The sequence below is a fragment of the Camelus ferus genome, chromosome 14 (assembly GCF_009834535.1).
Source record: "Camelus ferus isolate YT-003-E chromosome 14, BCGSAC_Cfer_1.0, whole genome shotgun sequence".
Taxonomy (NCBI): Eukaryota; Metazoa; Chordata; class Mammalia; order Artiodactyla; family Camelidae; genus Camelus; species Camelus ferus.
The window spans coordinates 65075782-65097095 of NC_045709.1; the positions used below are offsets into that span (position 1 = coordinate 65075782).

The 21314-nt window shown below is 37.3% G+C and overlaps 1 protein-coding gene and 1 non-coding gene across 2 annotated transcripts in view; one reads left to right on the top strand and one right to left on the bottom strand.

The window, feature by feature from the left end:
• TDRD3 (tudor domain containing 3) overlaps nucleotides 1-19709 on the bottom strand; it is a 151130-nt gene extending 131421 nt beyond the window's left edge. Inside the window, 1 exon segment of the mRNA XM_032496899.1 lies at nucleotides 19521-19709. Coding sequence (XP_032352790.1) covers nucleotides 19521-19561 — 41 coding nt within the window. The 5' untranslated portion in view covers nucleotides 19562-19709.
• TRNAA-AGC lies at nucleotides 11810-11881 on the top strand. Its single transcript has one exon. It is a non-coding gene; the product is annotated as a tRNA-Ala (tRNA).
• Nucleotides 19710-21314: the final 1605 nt, after the last annotated feature.

Here is a 21314-nt window from a genome sequence, read left to right on the forward strand (position 1 = left end):
AGGTCTTTTCTATATGGAATGTTTTCTTGTAGTTTTAGATATGAGATCTTTTCTATTGTTTTGAAAAGCTCTTCAGAGATTCCAATAAAACAAATATTATTCCTTCCTTGACTAAGTCTTCCATTTCTACTACTTTTTCTCTGACATTTATTACTTCCTTATGTCATTTAAATTCTGATGGTTATTTTCCTGCTTTTATTGATTTTATTAAATTTTCATGATGGGTGTCTTGTAATATATTCTTCATTTCTGAGGTAATTTTGACATTTTTTTCTCTTTCTTTTCTGAACTCCATCAATTCATTTTCATAATTTCTCCCTCTTTACTGTCCATTTCTGTTTTCAGTTTTTGAATTTCTGATTCAAGTGATTTTTCATATTCTCAAATGCTTGCTAGAATAAATTTAATTCTGTTTGGAGTATCAATTTATAGTTTTTTTTTTAATACTTCATCATTGTTTGAGGAGAATTTTCCTTGATTAATTTGTGTACAAACTTATTTCCTGATTCAGAAACTATTTTTTTTCATTTTTGTGTTGTTGACCTATTTTTACAGTATTTCTAGCCCAATGTTACCCTTTTCTATCAAAGCCAGATACTTTAATGGGGTGCTTGGTTGGTTTGTTTCCTTAAGGGGGGAGTGTGTATGTGGCGAAAGTAGTTTTTGTGAATCCTCCAATTTGTGATTCTACCATCTTGTAAGATTCTAACTTTTCTTTTTTCCCCCTCTTTACTATCCAGTTGCTAAAGGAAACCACTTCCTACCTTTTGTTTTTTTTCTCTCCCAGAATTTATGTATTTGGAAGATTATGCCTTTAAATAATGCTTACTCTTTGAATTAGTCTTTTAAATCTTTTAAATGGAGTCTATCCCTTTAAATCACATACCTGTTCCTTTATAACCATCTGTCTCTTTAAGTTGCACGCCTGGCCCATTGTACAACAACTATCTCTTTAAATCTCCCACTAAGGCCCTTTATTTGGACCTGTCCCTCTAAGATGCACATAATTTGAAATAACTTCCTGAAATGTCAAGTTATTTCAGTATTTTCAGTTTCAGGGTAGATTTCATCTTTCTGTTTTTATCCTCAAGCCACTTACATCTCTCCTCTGTTTTTTCTATAGCCCTGAATCATCAAGCCCCACAGTGGGACAAGTTTGAGGTGGGAGTGTGTAGAACCATGGTGCTGGCATTTGTTAACTTTTTTTTTAATCCTCATCAGCTATTTGATAATTTCAGCATTCTCTGTCTTCACATAATGTTGAGAGTATGCTTTTACACAGAGTTTTCATAAGTATAGTTTGAAGGGGAGATTTTGGAGGTTGTTTACTACACTACCATCATCTTATAACTATCAGATGTTCCAGTATGCTTTGTTCAATAAATGGATAAGCTGATTCTAAAATTCATCTGGAAATGCAAAGGATCAAGAACAGGCAAATTATACTGGAAGGAAAAATGAGAGCTGACACTTGTTGCTATCGGGACTACTATAAAGCTTCAGTAATTAAGACAGGGTGATACTGGTATGAGAAGAGTCAGATAGAATAGAATCATTTAGATGCACAGAATATGGTCCACAGATCTTCAACCAAAATGCCAAGTCAATCCAACAGGGAAGGAAAATCTTTTTAACAAATGTTACTGAAAAAACTGAGTATCTGTATAAAAAATAAATAAATAAAACTCAGCCTCTTTCCCGCTTCACATACCAAAATTAATTTGGTCATATACCTAAATATAGCCCTAAAGCTTCTGGAAGCAAACATAACAGTATTTTTACAAACTTGAAGTAGGTAACAATTCTTGGACAGGACATAAAATGCAATAATCACAAAAGAAAAAACTGTTAAAACTGATCTTCACCAAAATAAGTAATTCTAATATCAACAAATACCATTAGTAAAATAAACTGAAAAAACATAAATGGAAAAAATATTCACAGCATGTGTATCTGTCAAAAGATCTGTACCTAGAACACATAAACAACTCCTAAAAATCAACATTAAAAATCTAACAATCTAATTTTTTATAAGATAGGCAAAGACTCAAATAGAGACTTCAAAAAAGAATATATACAAATGGCCAATAAGCACATGAAGGAGTGCTCAACATCTTTAGTCATCAAGAAAATGCACATTAAAACCACACTTCTATATATAAAACAGATAAACAACAAGGACCTACTGTATAGCACAGGAAACTATATTCGATATTTTGTAATAACCTACAATGGAAAAGAATCTGAAAAAGAATACATACATATACATGTATAACTGAATCACTTTGCTATACACATGAAACATTGTAAATCAACTATAATTCAGTAAAAAATAATTTTTTTAATAAAACAAACTTAATTAAATACAAAAAAAAAAAAAAACCCTCACAATGCAATACCATTTCACACCAGCATGAAAGACTGAAATTAAAAGGACTGAAAATACTGACTATTAGTGGGGAAATAAGAGAAACCAGGTCTCTCACACATTGTTGGTTAGAGTGTAAAATGTCACAGCCACTTTGGAAATAAAAGTTTAGCTATTTCTTGCAAAGGTAAACATAAATCTGCCCTATGGCCCACTAATTCCACTCTTAGAAATTTTATCCAAGAGAAATGAAAACATATGCCCACAAAAGAACACTTGTACAAGAATGGGTCACAGTCTTATTCCTAATAACCAGAAACTAGAAACAACCCAAAGTCTCCATCAACAGGAAAATGACTAAAAAATTATGCTATATTCAGATATGTAGTACTACTCAACAATAAAAAATAATAAACTACTGGTAAAGGCAAGAACATGAATGAATCTCAAAAACATGTTAAGTTATCAAACAAAAATTCCATTTTTATGATGTCCAATTACAGGAAAAATTAATTCAGGATGACAGATGTCAAAAAAATGATCAGGGGCAACAAGCCAATGGAAGGAAAAGAGCATGAGAAAGCTCTTTGGGGTGATGGAAATGTTTTGTCTCTTGTTTGGGATGGTGGTTGCACAAGTACATACAGCTATCAAAACCTACTGCACTAAACACTTGAAAGCTGTACATTTTAATGTATGTTAATTATACTGCAATTTAAAAAGAAAAGTCCAATCATTTTATTTATTCAGTAAACATTTGTTGAGTCCCTACTCTGTGACAGACATTGTGCTAGTCCTGGGAATTTAAAGATGAAAAGAACATGGTCACTGACCTCAAATAAGTTCAGTTCCAGTGATATTTAGCTGACTTAACGAGACAGACAAATAAATAATTATAACATATTGAGCTAGAGCTAGACTGTTACAGGAGCTCAGAGGAAGGACTTCCCATCAGAAAAGATTCCAGTAACAGGTGATGGCTTAAATGATAGGCAAGAATGAACTTAAATGGAGAAAAGCATTATGAGAAACGGTACAATGGCAGGATACAACATACCATGTACACGAGACAGCCACAAGCAGGTTGATGTTGTTAGCAAACATTATAGGAAGAGAGGAGCAAGAAAGGAGGCCAGAGAGAAACAAGAAGCCATACACAGCTGTGTGAACACTCTTCATCCTGTGGGTAGCAAGAGCTCAGGTTAGACAACCATGTTAGATAACTCATTCCAACGAGCATAGAAAAGATGGATTTAAGAGAGGAAACAAGAATACCAGAGAGGAGGCTACTAACATGCTCCCAAGAATGGGCCGGAAGTGGAAAAACATTTAGAAGGTAAAACTAATGGGATCAATACCTAATTTAAATATAAGAGAATGGTAAGAGTCAAAAATGACTAATATGATTGGAAAGATGGGTGTGCCACAGAGTAAAACAAAGTATAAATAGAAGAACTGGGAAAGAGGGCACAGCTAGGGGTATGGGGAGTTTGAGGTGCCTCTGTGACACTAGTTCAAATTGTGCAGCAAGTGTTTCATAAACAAGGCTGCGTTTTCAAATACAAGCCTAGGCAGATTTAGGAATCATCAGCATTATAAAAATTAGTTTAAATATAAAATCAAATGAGATTGATCAGTTAAAATAAGAAGAATAAGAAAGTGGAACAAAGACATAATTTTGGTAGTATCAACAGGAAAGGTAAGAAAAGGCAGAGAAGGGTGGAACAAAAATACTATAAAAAGACAGCAAATAAATAATCAGAAAGAGATGAAGACAACAAGAATTCTGCAGTCTTAGGGGATACAAGGAATAGTGAATTTCAAGAAGTAGGTTGGCCAATACCATTGAGGCAGCAAAGGTGAGTAAGGAGAGGCCTAAACTGTACCTCACTGGGAGGTCACTGGTAACTTCAGCAAAAGCATTTCAATAGTGTGGAAGAAGCACAAGCCAGACTACAGCAGAAAACAGTAGGTATAGGTAAAGAGGTGGAAAGTAATATGAAGACTGGAGCAGAGAAATCTAATATGAACACAATCATACATGTGCTCATTATTAAAACAGCAACTTTCAAACCAAAGAAAAATACCAGAAAAGGCATTTACAAAATAATTTCTTAAAAAGGGAATTCAGATCTTAGAAAAAAATGCCTTGCTTAATAACTATTTATTAAATGAATGTTTTTAAGTATAGCCTCACTCACATATTGACTTAGAAATAGCACTATAACAAGAATGGACTTAGTGGTTGATCAGTTAATTAAAACAATGTCACTACTACTCTTCTGAAATCTAGAATCTAAAAACCATGTTATGAGGACTTTATCTTCCTTTAAAAAATCTTTACACTTAGAGAGATACCTTATTTATTGAAGGGATCAGTTGAAATAAAGCAGGTCATTTTTGCTATTGTATCAATCACACCATGTTAAATCTTAAATTTATCGACTTACAAAGCACAATTTCTGAGGCATCCAACAAACTTATGAACTCTTAAATAAAGGACACCAAGAAACAACAACCAGCACTAATACTAATAAATAGTATTAACTGATTTTACTTTTAAACTGGGGCACAGTGGGGGTGAGGAGACAAGTCAGGAACACTGACAGCCAGAGTTCTCCATTTCTTCAACTCTTAAGGGAATTAAGAAAAACATCACCGATGACATTTACCTCTAAAGAATATTTTTCTTTAAACTGTTCCTGCCTGAGTATTGCTCTCCTAACCCATCCTTGAAATAAAAGCCAGAGTGATCTTTTTAAATCCAGCAAAACTGATCTTTCATGGCCCTGATTTAAAACTTTCAGTGGATCTCTGGACCAGTGTGGTTCCCAGGAGATCCATTAGGTCATCCATTTGAAGTCTGGCCATTTGAGAAAAGGAAGCAATTTATTTGCATACATCTCATCTCACAATTTGGTATGTAAAATTAATCATGATTTTTGCAGAAAAGTTAATGTATTCTTCAAAATTATTATATTATTTAAGTTTGTGGATAAGCTATAAAGATTGCATTGGTCTCTTTAATTTTGCTAAAATGCAAGGCCTGGTTTCCTCAGCAATGGCATTTGCCTATTATTGGTTACGTTTGTTAAATGGCACACTTGCTTGTAATCACTGTATTAGTTATAGCTCCAGTACGCTGAAGTAGTTAGCTGAAATGTGAAAGTTAATGAAACAGTAATGTGATTTTTATAATCAGAGTAATGTCAAAAATGGAAACTGTGCACTGGATCCCACTGAGTATGAACCTCTATGTGGTGAGACTGGATTCTACAAATCTGAGGACACATTTCCAAAATGAAAAAATATGAATGAGGATGGCAACAGATACTGAAAAACTGTATTTTATTGGACCCTTTCACATCTAGTCCCTTAAACAACGTCACAAAACTTCATCGATTTTGTCAAATCAAGGCATGAAGTTATTTTTTCCATAAATTCAATTAATGTAAATCTAAAATAATCAGACTGTTACAGATAAATTGGGCTAATTTAAATATGAATGACTATCAAATATATTCTGTTATTTAAAGGCAAACTTCTATATTTACTCAGGATTGATATGTTTCAAGAGGTTTTTCAACCTCACATCCATTCTGTTTTCTTCCCTTAAGCAGTACTGATTTGATTAAAAATTATCTGTGGTCTAGGTTTTCTATAAAATTCAAAAGTTGTCCAGATGTGATAGAAGTTCTCAATTGAAACCAATGAAGGATTTCTATCTGTCCTAGGACATAATGGGAAAGTTCTGTTAAAATCATTAGACCATTTCAAAAACACCTGACAATTCTGTATTTGATAGAAAGCCCCGCTTCAAGTACTGGCACATTCCTATAAAATAGTTAGGATTTATTAATCTGTGAGTCACACCAGTCATTACAAGTGAGGATAAAAATAAGAACTGTAGTTGTTTTGAATAGTTATTTTTGACAAATACTGGACAAGTAACATGTACTACTTGTTCAAACTTCAGAGTTTTCTAAGCAGTGGCATACTAATAAATCTATTTTACTAATTACTTAGGGCAGAAATCAGCCCTAATGAACGTTCAGATGGCAGAATGTAGGTTTTTCAGGTCTTAGGATCTCTATCACAACTACTTATTAGCTCTGGCACAAAAGCGTGGTTTGATTGTTGAGTTCCAATAAAAGTTTACAGAAACAAGCAGCGGGCCAAATTTGGCCCACAGGCCCTAGTTTGCCAATCCCTTAATTAGGGTAAAAAAAGCTTTATAATCTTTCTTTCTTCAAAAATTGGACTCAGACTATACTTCTCTCAAAAATGTATTTAATCTTTAAAAAATTATATTGCCCCATAAATTTACATATTACATAACTGGCTCCAAATTTCTGAGGAGGAGATCCCATTACTCCTCAAGTAAAATTCTTATTTACAAAACTAAAAGGCAAACACTTAACAACAATGCAACACTTCAACAAGATGTGAAATTACCTGCTTTCAGCTCCTAAGACTTACTAAATTGATATCCATAATAAGAGACTGAATATTGATAGTTTCCTCTGTCAAACGTCTACTCTTCCTTTACAAGTGCAATAATTAATATTATGTGAAATGAATATTCTATCTATCTGTACCATTTTATCTTTAACTTGAAACACTAAGATTTATAAGATTACCAAATGGTAAGATATACTTTATTATGAGATTTAAAATCCATAAGATATAAAGACTTTTGTCTTTATCAAAGGAACCCTTTTAGAGACTATGCAACATATTCTAAAAGACAACAACTTTTTCCAGAAGTGACACAACATCAGAAATCCATATATGTGCTAATCACATGAATTTTCACTGGCAACAACAAGTCCAGGGTTAACATATAACAGGAAGAACCGCAAGTACTTACTGGGCACTCAGCATACGACAAGCCATGTTCTAAGTACTTTGCATGTATTAACTCACTGACACTCAGAATTATACTATGGGGTAGGTGTTATAATTGGCACCATTTAACAAGTGAGAAAACTGAGGCAACAAGCAGTTAATTACTATGATCAAGGTTATAGCTACTCCGTGGCAGAACCAAGACAGACCCTGGCTCAAGAGAGCTGGACTTAAGAGCCCATGCTTTTAACCACCGACCACACTGCTTCTCAAGAAGCAGGTATAAATTTAACTGAAGATCAAGGGTACATAGTGGTTTTTCTGTAACTATTTTTTTCTCATAATTCCTCATGATAATCCAGATTTGTGATATAATTCTAATTATTTAATTCTAATTAACTAATAATTCTAACAAATTTTTAACTGTCCAAAACCAAGTAATTTATTAATCTCAGTTTCAAACACAAATCGATTCAAGCTTGCAAACCTGTTCCTAGCTAACACCTCACCTTCACAACACGGACTTCTGGCTAACCGAAAAGTTCATATACATTGGGTACTTAGGAGAAAAAAAACAAAAATTGGTGCTGCAAGGCAATACTAGGCAGACCAAAAGAGCAACAAGCATACTGAATACAACAAAAACATTAAATCAAACATTAGGCTATTTTCCAATTTAACAATATGTGTCTTCAATACATACAAATCTATAACATGTTTTTAATATATACTTTTGCCTAAAGCATTAAAGCACTACCAATAACTATAAACAATTCAATTTACACATGAAAGTTATTGTGATAAGGTAAAACATTTTAAAAGACCACCAACAGTCCAATTCAATTTTATTTTCCACAAAAACATGTTGAGGGAGGAATAACTGAAATCACGTCAAGCTATGTCAACCAATATGATAAAGGCACAGATAAGTCTCTTAACACCGACTGTAAACTATTAGTTCATAACTAAAAGTATATAAAGTTACAAAATACATTAGAAAGGTATCTCAAACAAGAACATCCTTTAATGTGCCATATGAAGTATGAGCAACATGATTAAACCAAGAAGGCGCACAACCACCTTTTGAAGCAACTATAATATATATATACTACTAATTATTATGGAATGACATCTAATTAGGGAAAGAGGGACTTGCAAGCTGAAAAGTCCTTTACAAACATGATTATCATTAAAAATAACACAATTTTTGAAGTAGAAGATGAGTAAATTAAATCAAAAAGTATGAAAGGCCAAAAAATAGTGCCTCATTCATTCATACCAATTCATGCAACTTTACCATAATTTGAACAGTATCACTGAGTGAAAAATTCAAAATGTGTCCAGGTAGAACACATGGCCCACGTGTCCATACACCAGTGCAGTGCCAATTCTCAAACTCTTTGTTAGTGCTCCAGGATGGGATAAGCACAGAAACTGAGGTAAGCATTTAGAAACTTTTAGAGCAATCTGACACTGCTGACAGATTGTTTAGTTTACAAAAGCACTGATCTGTGAAAAAACAGGTATTTTAAAAACTAGCAGATAATCTGAGAATCACTGAACACGTTTCTGAGACTCCCTTTCGGGCAGATGTGAGCCTAAGCTCCTGGAAGCCAAGGACACAGTGTGTGCCACCATTCCCCCAAGAGAACGGACTCTAAGGCTCCCTGCTGTCACTCCTTTTCCTGTCAGCTAAAACCCAGACATGGTAGAGCTGCCATGGCCAGGAAGACAATGACAGTGCCCTGGAGCAGTGCTTCTCAAACTTTAATGCGCAGAAGAATCACTGGGAGAATTCTGTTAAAATGCAGGCGCTGATTTACTAAATTTGTAATGGAGACCGAGATTCTACGTTACAAATCAACTACCAGGTAATGCCAATGCCGCTGGTGTGAGGCCCTCACTTTAAGTAGCAGGGGTGAGTGGACAAAGCAGCAGTAAGATAGAGGGAACCTGGGTCCCTAAATGACAGCACAAAGCAGAAATCCCCACCACTCAGGGTTGTTTTGTGACAGAGGAAAATGAGCTTACCTTCTTTAGCCCTCTGTGATGTGGCGTCTCTCTCATACCAGCCTAGCCTTCAATCTGACTAATACAGAGCAGTTTTTTAAATACTACAAGGATGTATCTTTGGCCAATTTTTCCATTTTAATTAAAATAATATCAGAGTAAATGCTTATTTACATAAGCATAAACTGGCAAAAACTTCAAGGCCCTATTGCTCTTTCCAGAGAATCAGACTTCAGCATGAACAAGATGATTTCTGTCATGTATCACTCAAATATTAATTCCTTTCTCATTACCCTGTACCCATTAAAGTCTACACCACTACACTAGATTATCTATTTCATGATGTCAAATCAAAATCTCAATTTGTTAAACTCTCTATTTGTTAATAAACTACATCTAATTATATGAAGATATCTCTCACAATTAGAATTGTGAACTATCACTGCAAAGGAAATCTTTGTAACTGGCAGAAATTTTAATGAGTATAATGGTAGCTGTCTTTGGGTAGCAAAGAACAGCTAGATATATACACCAACAAAGTTACATGTTATTTTGAGCAATCACTCTGCAAAAACAAGGATGTAAACACAGACACACAAAAGAGCACTGAAATTTCATTGTATTGGTATAGCAATTAATTAGGTATACAAAACACTTTTATTATTTATCAATTTTAATTATCAAAGAAACACCTAAGTAATATATGCTTTTAAGAACTTCTGATGAATGCGTAACTAATTAAATGAACAAGAGAAAAAATAGCAAAAACAAAGAAAATAAGCACAACCAGAAAAAGCAGTCAAAAAATTTATCAGCAGCACCGAAATAAGGAAGAAGTACATCCTGATCCCATAAAACCTCAAAATATAGCAAGCAAAGAAAACTCAGATGGAGCATAAGTGCTAACTGAGGAAAAAAGTCAAATACACACAATCCTGGGGAAATCTCACTATTACTCATAATTTAGAGTGAAGCAGACTAAGGAATCAGCAGGCAGCCTGGACAAAATATCATGGTGAAACTCTAGGATTAGAAGCCCCTACATACCAACTTAGGCCCTCAGCTCAGGCGGAAAAGGCCACTAGTGAGTGTCTGCCATTCCGAGTATGGTGAACTGAAAAAGGATACTGAGAAGGAGCCTATTTCACACGCTTTGTGTCCTCACTAGTAACATAAACAAGATCCATTTTGGTGTTCATAATTTAAACAACAAAAGGGCAATGTGTGCTTGGCAGTGTCTTCACGTGGACTGGAACCCTATGCCAGTTTACTAGACTACAAAGTGCCTTAACGCCCACTTTCTTGCCTCATCAAAGGCCCCGGAATGAATTACAATCTATCATCCTAACACATTTCTAATCAGGGTTCCCTGGCTAACAAGTAATTCTAAAATATCAAAAAGACAAGTAAAAATTAGTACCATATTTCATAAATATCAAATGTATAAAGAAATAATTAGGATCTAGGACAAACATAGGTGTATAAGCTTCTGAAAACAGTTTCTATTAACATTGCTTTGAAAGAGAACATTTCAAAGCCCCTACAAAACAGTTGGTTGTCCCAAGCAAAGAAATTTTATCAACATATTTCAAAATCTACATCTAACTGAACACAAATACATACCTGTAAGTATATGTTTTTATATTCAGTTAGAAATGTTATCAATAGAGAAATGTTTGTGTATAGGCATTTCTGTAGAGATTACATTTTTATAAAACTTTTTTTTTTCATTTCACAACATTCATTTCAGAAATAACAATTTTCTACTCCATAAGAAGCTTGAAGAAGTTTCGTATTCCTGGACAACACAAAAACAGTATAATGAAAGATACCAAGACTAATTAAATGACACTAACATTCACTCTACAAGCATTTAAGTGTCTACTGTATACCTCACACTCTGCTAAATGCTAGGAATACTAAAGTAATATGAAAAGACTTGTAAGCTCCTTGCCTTACAGGAGCTTACAAAATAATAGGCATCAATCAAACTATTTTAACTAATAAGAAAAGCCAAATATTCATTTATTTCTTTAAATATAGAATCAGAATATATTTAGAGCAACAGGAAGAATTATTTCATTAACTCTATCATGATTATCTATTAACTCTCCGGACACTTAAACTTACACACGTCACTATTTCTCTCTCAAAACAATACTTAAACGGAATAAATTCAAAATTCATTATAAAATGTTGGCTTAATTTACTTAGCAATTTTTTCATCAATATTTATGTTTAATGTTTCATAGTAGGTATTTTTCAAACTTAATGTCCTGCCCACAAACTTAGCAAAATAAGAATGTTTTTCTTAACATCTTCACTTAATATCCACAACAGATTGTCTTCTGAAAAGCTGCAAATGAGTTTTATTTGCATTTTATATTTAGAGGAGTTTTGGGGAGAATTTTTTTTAAAAAGACCTCCAGATACCTAAATTTATAAGGAATATTTTTAAAACTGCTCTCAGTCTCTAATACCAGCAAGTCAATAAATTAACACTGACCTAATCAAATAATCTTGCCATAGAACTCTTAGATATATGTCCTTTTTCTCTTCTTAGAAAGGTCAGTGAGGAAAAGGGTATATATAGCTCAGTGGTAGAGTGCATGCTTAGCATGCATGAGGTCCTGGGTTCAATCCCCAGTATATTCATTTAAATAAATAAACAAATTTAATTACCTCTCCCCCAAAAATAAAAGAAAATAAAAAATTAAATTAAAAAAAAAGACTTAAGTATAAGACAAGACATTATAAACCTCCTAGGAGAGAATATAGACAAAACACTCTCTGACACAAAGGTCAGTGACTTCATAACTACATTCCAATGCTTTCTCCCCCTCTCTGGCAGCTCCTAGGAAGCTAATAAAAATGTTGAAATTCCTCAGTGCTTGAATCTAGCCTCTTCCTATTCAAAGCTAGTGTTTAGATCATAGATCACTGCTGTCTAACAGACATATAATGCAAGCCACTTAATGTAATTTTAAATTTTCTAGTAATCACATTTTAAAAAGTAAAGAGGAACAGGTGAAATTCACTTAATTATGTATTTTAATACAATATATTAAAAATATTATTTCAATATATAAACAATATAACAATTAATGTGATATTTACATTTATTTTTTGTACTAAGTCTTCCAAACTCTGTGTATTTTACATTTACAGCACATCTGAATTTAGACTAGACCTATTTCAAGTGTTCAGTAGCCACTTATAGCTAATGTCTATTATACTGGACAGTGCAGCCTTAGATGATCTCATCCACACACTGCTTCAATCAACTACACTCAAATGACCACAAATTTGTATCTTTAACTCTGTCTTCTGAGTGCAAGATTAGTATTTCCTAACACCCAATTGGCATCTTATTTTAGATGACTCAGAGGCACCTCACACTCAAATAATGTCCAACTTTGATTCAAGATCCACCCATCAGAAATGTAGTCCACTCCCGATAGTCCCTAAATAACTGTACTGTAATCAATTCGAGTATATAAGCCAGAAACCAAGAAGTCAACCCTGACACTTCCTTCTTTCTCACTCCCATATCCAATCCATCAAAAAATTCTGTTTCACCGCCTAAATATCTCTCAAATCAATCTATTGCTCTCCATCTCAATTATCATCAACATTCCATCCATTTACTCCTGCCTAGCTCCAATCCATTTTCTTCAATGCAAGGACACCTCAAAATTTAATTAAGATGTTCCTACTTTAACCATCCTCTAATAAAACTTTTCAACTGATTTCTGTTGCCTAAAATAAAACTTCCCATGACCTGCAAGGCCCACGTTACATGATCTAGTCCCTGGGTATCCCCCAGCCCCATCTCACTACACCACCTCTCCGTCTTGCCCTGCGCTAATACTAGTACTTCAGTCCTCTGTACTCACCATGCTCCCTACTGCCATATGATCTCTGCATATGCTGCTTTCCCCTAATTTAATCTAATTCCCACTTATCCTCCAAATCTCAAGGAAGCATTCTTGACCATGAAGACACCAAATTTCACTTTTATAAACTCTTACAGAGCCACGTCCTTTTTCCTTTCTAGTATATTTTACAAATGCAATATGTTAGAATATGTAATAAATGGCTTTCTCTTTCACTATCTGATCATACTAAAAGAAAGTGTCTGCTACAAGAAGTTCAATTATTACTTGTTGAATGACTGTTTGTGTTCCTAGACAAAGACTAAACACAATATTAAGATGGCATAAACAACATAGCCTGCTTATACATCATTAGTTCTGGAAAGCCTTCCAGGCTTCCCAAGTCTGGGTAACTGCTCTCAACAACACTCTGGAAGCAAAACACCAGTATATAATAGGTTTAAATTCTGCCTGTCTTATACATCATCCCAACAACAAACAATGTACCTTGTAGATAAGAGGCATAAATACTTAGAATATGTATTTCAGTATACACATTATAAGGTCATATATTTCTCTCATTATTGCAAAGACAGATTTACTGTTATAAAGATACACCTTCAGTAGCACTACACTGAGATGAGGGTAGCTATTTGTCTCTATGTTAAAGGTTGTAAAACTGTAAAATGTGTGAGAAGCATTCATGTGTGCACACAGACACACCCATCAAGCAGGGGTGTGACACCTGCAGGGGTTACAGTACTAAAGCATGCGTGAGCTCTGTCCAGCCCCAGAGCACAACCTGGGTCTTTCCTTTCTCTACATCACTAATGTGCTTCTCTGTTACCATTAGCTTTGACACCTTGTTATTACTTTATCACCACCCGTTTCTTGCCCTCTCTTCTCTGCTTTTCTTTGTCATTCTATGACTTCACAAATGTTTCTCAACTTTTACACGAAAAATTTTCCATTGCTGGGCGTGCCGTCTGCTTCTCCTAAAAATTATCCAGAGGTAAAATGTTTGTTCTACAGCTACTTCCAGATCCTACACCTTACAAAAAGCCAGAATTTCTAGATAGATGAGGCTTAACCGTAACATTATGTCAAAATGCCAATATTTCCCTTTTGTCAAAAGGAGAAAGCAAAAGCCAAAAAAAAAAAAAGATACAGTTACATTTTTATGGCTCTTGAAATGTTACTGTGCAATTTTTACTTGATTTAGCAAATGCTGCTGTGTGAGGGGAGAAAATTATCTTCAACTTGCTGAGGTAGCAAGTTTTTTATACCCCCTTTATGCTTTACTGCTTAGCCAAGTCTACAAGCAGTTGAAACTAGATTTATAGGTTATCCACCAAAAAAAGAAAAAAAAAATCACTGCAAACAGCAGCTTCAAACCTGAAAACTTGCTTAATTTAACAGAGTATCCAGTCGTTTTTGGCAGTTTACAATATCAACAGAAGCAACCAGGTAACATGTAACATGCTTTGAGACAGGTCGATGACACTTATTACGTTTGAACATTATAATTGCATAGTATAAACCAAAGAGATAGTTATAAATGCTCATTAAAGAAACAGGAAATATTTCAAAATGGAAAAATGTCTCCAGTAAGCTATCCTGAAAACCAAATATAAAGTAACTGGTTTCCTCTAGAGTTCTTCAGCATGATCTATTACTCTGTTTCATCTAAGAAGTGTTTTAACGGTTCTAATTCTCTCCAAGAGAGTGCCAAGAATACATGTATATCAAAGTGTAATGATAAAGTATTTTATAATTCTAGAAAATAAAAAAATCCTGCACTTAACACACAACCTTATAAAGAACTACCAAAATTCTTTACAAGTATACCTATGCCTAAGAGTTATGCTGGAATAACATGAGGGAGCAAAACCTCTGATACCCTTTGTATAAACTCTTATGCACAACTACTATCAACAGTATATTATATGAAAGTGTAGTTATATTTATGATGTTACAAAAGCTGTTCCTCACTTAAAGGCTGAGCTCATTCACCAGCAGTCTCCTGGGGGAAAGGTGTGCCTCTCAGAAAACAAACAAGAAAAGCACAGGGACAGGCTACAGAACAGGAATCTGACTTTCTTCGTCTTGATCATTAATGTGTTTGGGAGGAAGTTTTTAGGTAATGGAATGTGAAAAGAAGCTCTCCATCTGTGGACAGGTCAAGAGTTAAGAATTAAAAATTCCAGTAAAAGGTCCTGACGTTGCTCCACCTCTCTGGAGCAGCTCTGAAGGCAACATGTGGAATGACAGGGCAGGTTGCTCAAGACAACAGAGCCATTCATTAGCAATACTTAATTACATATATACATATATATTCTTAATTATATATACTTAATTAATAATAATTAATACTGCCATTGTGCTTCTTTTTTTCTCTATTTTTCCAATAAATACTCTTCTCTAGTACTGTGTTGATAAAGATTTCTACACCTGTAGCCTTTCTTAGTTGTTCAAAGGTGAAACAAAGGGAATGGAGTTTGGTACACACTTGGTCCAAACATATCAGTATCAAAGAGAGATAAACCCAAAAGGGAAGGTGAAATTCAGGCGGGACAAGATAAGAAGGGGACCCTTGTGTTCATCCTCTCTTTCCCCTCCATCTCTGCTCTACCCACAAAACAAATAAACAAACAAAATCCTCAAAGCACAACCAGGTTAATCTTGGATATTATAAACCTAGGGCTTCTAAGAAAATATGTTCTTTCAGAGTAAAATGTAAATACACTATTTCTAATACTACCTTACAGTATCATCAACTCAGAACTGCTATATAAGGCAAAAATAAACAACATAGTGCCTTACTTCTTCTGATAATCTTCGACTTCAAAAAACAGAATTAACCAGGTTTTCAGAAAAGCCTAATCAGCAATTAGGTGAAATGGTAAAAGTTTCTTTGATTCCAATATCATCACTCTTCAGAATAAGCACCTTATCTTTCCCGAAGAAGAGAGTAAATTTACGTATCGCAAAGTGCTTTAATCCAATTTCAAACTGTAAAATGTGTTATACTTGACCAACAATTTAAATTAGAAGTTATCACCAGGGCTTGTGGAAATAAGTACTGGATCTTTATTCCAGACACTGGGGCTCTATTCTTGGTTCTGCCACTTACAACTCTGAGCAAATTGTTGATACCAGTGTTTAAGTTTCCTTATCTGCACACTGAGGGAGTTAAGCTATACATTCACTAATTCTATGGAAAATGCCTTTTCAAAAATAAACAGATGATTATGTTCCCATAACATGCTTTTTATTTTAAAAAAAAATTTTTGAAAAGCTGGTATTTCTTTTTTTAAAAAAATCCAAAAGGTTAGTAGAAATATACAATTCCCCCTTGAGGAAATTTTCTCCAAAGAGAAAAAAACAAAAGGCAAAGAGTTACATAAATCTGTTATCCAGACAAATGTAGAGTCAAGTATCTTTGCTCAGTTGCTATTCCATGTATATAAGGAAGCATTACAAAGGACCAATATACCATTTCATGTAATATTTAAACACAGTTACTGTATTTCCCATACTGCAGAAGAATCTGAAACTTTTAAGTTCAAATCAAGAAAACCTAACACTTTCTGTGCTACTGACCACTAAGGAAAAAAAATTACTGTAAAGGCTATCAGAGTGGCTACTGTTAGGAGTTATACTTTAAAATACTGATTTTTGTGGGAGTTCTAATAAAGATTAAAGACATAAAAGAAAAAAATGCTCAAAGAAAAACATAAACTGTAATAATAGATCAATCAATATAAATTACCTGAACCCCGTGAAGATCACATTTCAGCACTAAATATTTCCCTAACCTACTAGGTGAAGCTGACTGAATATATAATAATTGTTTAGGTGTTTTAACATCTATTTCTTTTGAAGTCCTACAAGTAATTAAGTGAATAGACCAAGTTACTAAGAACAATGATTTTGTTGGTAACAACAGAGAATCCCAAAAGTCAGAGGAAACTCAGGATGTCAGAATTAGAATGAGTTGGTCAAAGCTGTTCTATGTTGAGAAATTCTCCTTCCAGTGCTCTTCTCTGCATGTTAATATAAAAAAAATCTCTACTTAAAGATAAGTCTAATAAGCCACCTGTAAGACTAAGACATCTTGTCTTCTTCAGCACCAATCTAGCCTGTTCAATACCCATCAGGAATTTCGTGAAATTCCCAAATTTCTAGAAAGACAGTGTTATGAGCCCCACAGACTACTCCTACCTTTGGGAGTCCCTGCTGTACAAAAGCAACAGTCTCATGAAAGAAACATGTAAATGTGTAATTTGCAACACAAAGTGGCAAATGTTACAATATAACATTGAGGGGAATTTATAAAAAAGTAACAAAGACAGAAGGAACTTGGGGAGAGACCCTGTTTAGGGAATTCTTATTGGCAGGGGTATTTGCATCCAAGGTCAACCATATCAGACTTTAATAAGAACCTACAATGTAGTGAGCTCCCTGGTGGTACAGAAAAACAAAAGATGCAGTTTCCCACCCTTAAGGATTTTAGAGTCCAAGGAAGAACAATTTAGTATGAGTCTGGAACCAAAATAACAAGATTAGCCTTTCTAATGGGGGGGTAGGAGTCAGGGGAATCATGTTGGAAAGCAGTAAAAGAATAAGCTTGTAAATGAACTCATACAACTAGTTTGAAGAACTAAGGCTCAACCTAAAGAAGAATGGGGAAAAACTCAAATAGAAGAGTGATCCAAGATTATTCAAGACAACCCTGTGAGGTAAAGAAACTGTATGTAGAAATTCCAGTTAAAAGAACAAAAATAAAACTGAAAAAGGTGACAGGCAAATATATACAAAACGTTATGGTAGCTCACAGAGAAAAAAATGTGACAATGAGTGTGTATATGTCCATGTATGACTGAAAAATTGTGCTGAACACTGGAATTCGACACAACATTGTAAAATGATTATAAATCAATAAAAAATGTTCAAAAAAAACTGAAAAAGGTGAGCTTTTAACTCTAGTTTGTCATGTTGTGTTCTATGCAAAAAAACTGTTAAGAAAAATAACATTTAAAAGCACTAGATGTGGAACCAGACCTCTGGCTCACCATTCAGCTCCATCACTTTCCAGCTGTGTCATTTTTTAAGTTACTTTAACAGTTCTATGCCTCTATCTCTTTGCCAGTAAAATGGGGTGCCTGTAGAGCCAGAAGCAGTCTTCAACGCACAGGTGCTATAACAGCACTTTAATCAAAAACTTTATTCACAAAGTCCAATCCATCCTTTAGATACTTGCAGTCCATAATCTGGCCCCAAACTTTTAAGGTCTTAATTCTCACTGGACACCGTTCCACATCCAGGAACCACAGGGATCTAATGTCAGCGCTGCAAACCAATAAGCCCTTTCCTACTTCTGTGCCTCATGTCCAGGGGCTCTGTATTTAGAAACTGTCTTTTCCTCATCATCTTTGAAAACCCACTTCTCTAGGAAACTAACTCTCCTTCCTCTTCAATTCCACATTTGCCTGCTCCTTTGTACAATTTGCCACTGTCTCCCCTGTTTGTGTAATTGTTGTTTTAAGGCCTCCCTCTCTCCTCTTTTCACTAAGATAGTGAACTTTCAGAGAGCAGAGGCAAATCTTCAACCTTCTTCCCACTTCTCAGCCCAGCCTGTGCCTATGCAGGCCTGGAAAAGCGTTACTGAATTAAACTGGATGTTTTCAACCCAAATGGCCAAAGTTCCAGAAACAGCTTAATGCTGCATAATTTTTTTTATTGTTTTCAGATCCTAAAATCATGACACGAAACGTCTTTAAAAATCAGAACACGGCTATCCTTTCGAGAAAAGTTCTCCGGAGCACCCACAGGAGTTGACAATGCGGTCATTCTGAGCTTCAGAAGTTGTGTGTGTGCCGCGGAGGGCAGCTGGAGGGCAGCTTCCCCCTGCTCCGTGCTGCACTTTGGAATAAGGAGAAGGGAGAGGCGGCCCAGCGGCAGCACGGGCTGAGCTCCGCTCCGCTCTGCCCTCGACTTCCCGCGGGCCCGCGGGCTCCGGCCGCGCTCGTCCCTCTCCGCTGCACCTGGTTCTCTCGCCCTCGCGTCCCCTCGTCCCGCCGCAGCAGTACCTCCCAGGGGCGGCGCGACCGCGCTACTAATTCCCCGGGGCGGCGCGGCTCGGGCCTGGGCCGCTGCCCGGCCCGCGGCCCCCGGCCTCTCCTCAGCCCGCCGCCCGCACCCACGGCCCAGGCCGCGCCGCCGCCGCCGGGAGGGGAGCTGGGGGACTCGCTCGGCTCCGCGTGGCGCCGGGGGCGGAGCCGGCCCGGAGGGCCCAGGGAGAGGCCGGGGGCGGGCGGCGGCCTCCGCCTACCCCGACACGCACCCCACCGCCCCCAACCCCCAACCCTCCTCCGGGCCCCGGCCCGCGCCCGCGGCCGGCGGGACTCGCCACTTACCAACCCGCCTGGGACAACGCCGCTCTGGAGACCTCGGCCATGGTAGCTGCTTAAGCCGGGGGTGGTGGGGGGCTCGGGTGGGGGTGGGGGGAGGCCTGCTACTTGAGACCCCCAAAAAAAGAAAAAGAAAAAAGAAAGAAAAGAAAAGAAAAAAACTCCTCTGGTCGGCTCTACAACTGGGCATGCTCAGTGCGCCCGGCGCTTCCGCGTGCAGGTTCCGCTCGCCGCGTTTTCCGAGCGGCCGCAGGGGCCGGCCTGGCGTGGGGCTGCGAGGCTGCAGCGCGCCGGAGGCGGCGATCCGCCGGGGTCGGCCGGGGCCTGCAGGTCTGGGCCAGACCGTCGGCAAGGACCCCGAGTCGCCCTCTCCGCCCAAGGCCGGTTACGTTTTGTTTGGGGTCACTTCTCCGAGTTGCACACCTCGGAAACTAGTGGGGCGGTTCTTTGTAGAGCATAAAGTAAGTCCGCGTTTCCAGCGCCGACAGGCGGTCACCTCAGAGAGGGCAGCACAGAGCTAGAGCCGATGCGGACGGGAGGCGGCGGGAAAGCGCTTCCAGCTCGGCGCTAAGGCCCTCTTTCCTACCGGGAAACTCAGAGGAAGGGTGTTCCCAGCCCACTCTACAAAGGAGGGAAGTTTACTTTCTTAGAAAGACTCGCTCCACTCACTCCCCGTTTCGATCTGCCCGGATGCAAAGGGGAAAAAAATGCATAACCAGGTTTCCTCGACTCCCCACTGCCAAATCTGACTGTCCAGGTCCCACGCCACAATGCAAGTAAATGAGTCAACCCGAGAAAAGCTGCGCTTAAGGGCCATGGGAAAATCGGGCAGTTGTGTCGGTGCTTGTTTCTCCTGTCGCTCTCCCACTGGGCCCGTCCAGGTCCCGGCGCGGCCCTCTGATGCTGCCACGGGCACTACGAGGCCTAGCACCCACTGGCCGCCTGCAGGCGCCCTTCTGGCTGTCTGGAGGACTGAGGCGTAGAGACAGGTCCCGAATGGGCATGCGCGGCGGCGGCATCGCCGAGCGGCGCGAGGGACGCTCCAATGCGATTGGGCGGTCAACACCTACACCAGCCAATCGGAGGAGCCAGATGAAGGGGCGGTGGGCTGAGGAGACACTCCCTGAAAGTTTGCTCCACCCTCGATGGTTTTTCATTTCTGTGGCTGCCGGCGGAGAAGGACGCTTCTGAGTGGCTCTGGTGCCAGCTGCCGACTCCAGCGGAGAGACTGTTAAAACTTTAAACCCCGTCACCGCGACTGCCTCATCTGTTTCATCATCATAAACGGGGACTTGGAGCCGAGACTGTGGAATTGGGCAGAGCCGCTCCTGGGCTGGGGAGGAAATTGACAGTTACAGAAGGAAGGGGATAATTACCCTGGGTGGAGCTAAAATTCCTTAATACAAATGTTTTCTCATTTTAACTGGGGCATTCCGTTAGGGCTTCCCAAATGTCATAATTTTAAAATCATGATGCTTTGCTTAGCTGTGATGCTGTTGAAATGTATGTCCAAGCACGTTGCTTAGATACTGATTTTAATTAACCTTGTGTCCAGGCACTTTTAGAACCAGAAATAACTACATCCTTGTCCATACATTTTGCAGTAATATACAATATTTAGGCCATACAAATGCTACAAGTGTATTTCCATAAGTCAGGAAAAGATTTGCCTTCTGAAGGTAAATAGATTACTCAGAATCAAATTGTTTAAATTTTTTATTGGTTGTTTACTAGAATCTTGTGTTACCACTTACATTTTGTAATCAATGTAACTTGTTAACTATGAAAATAATATGCTGT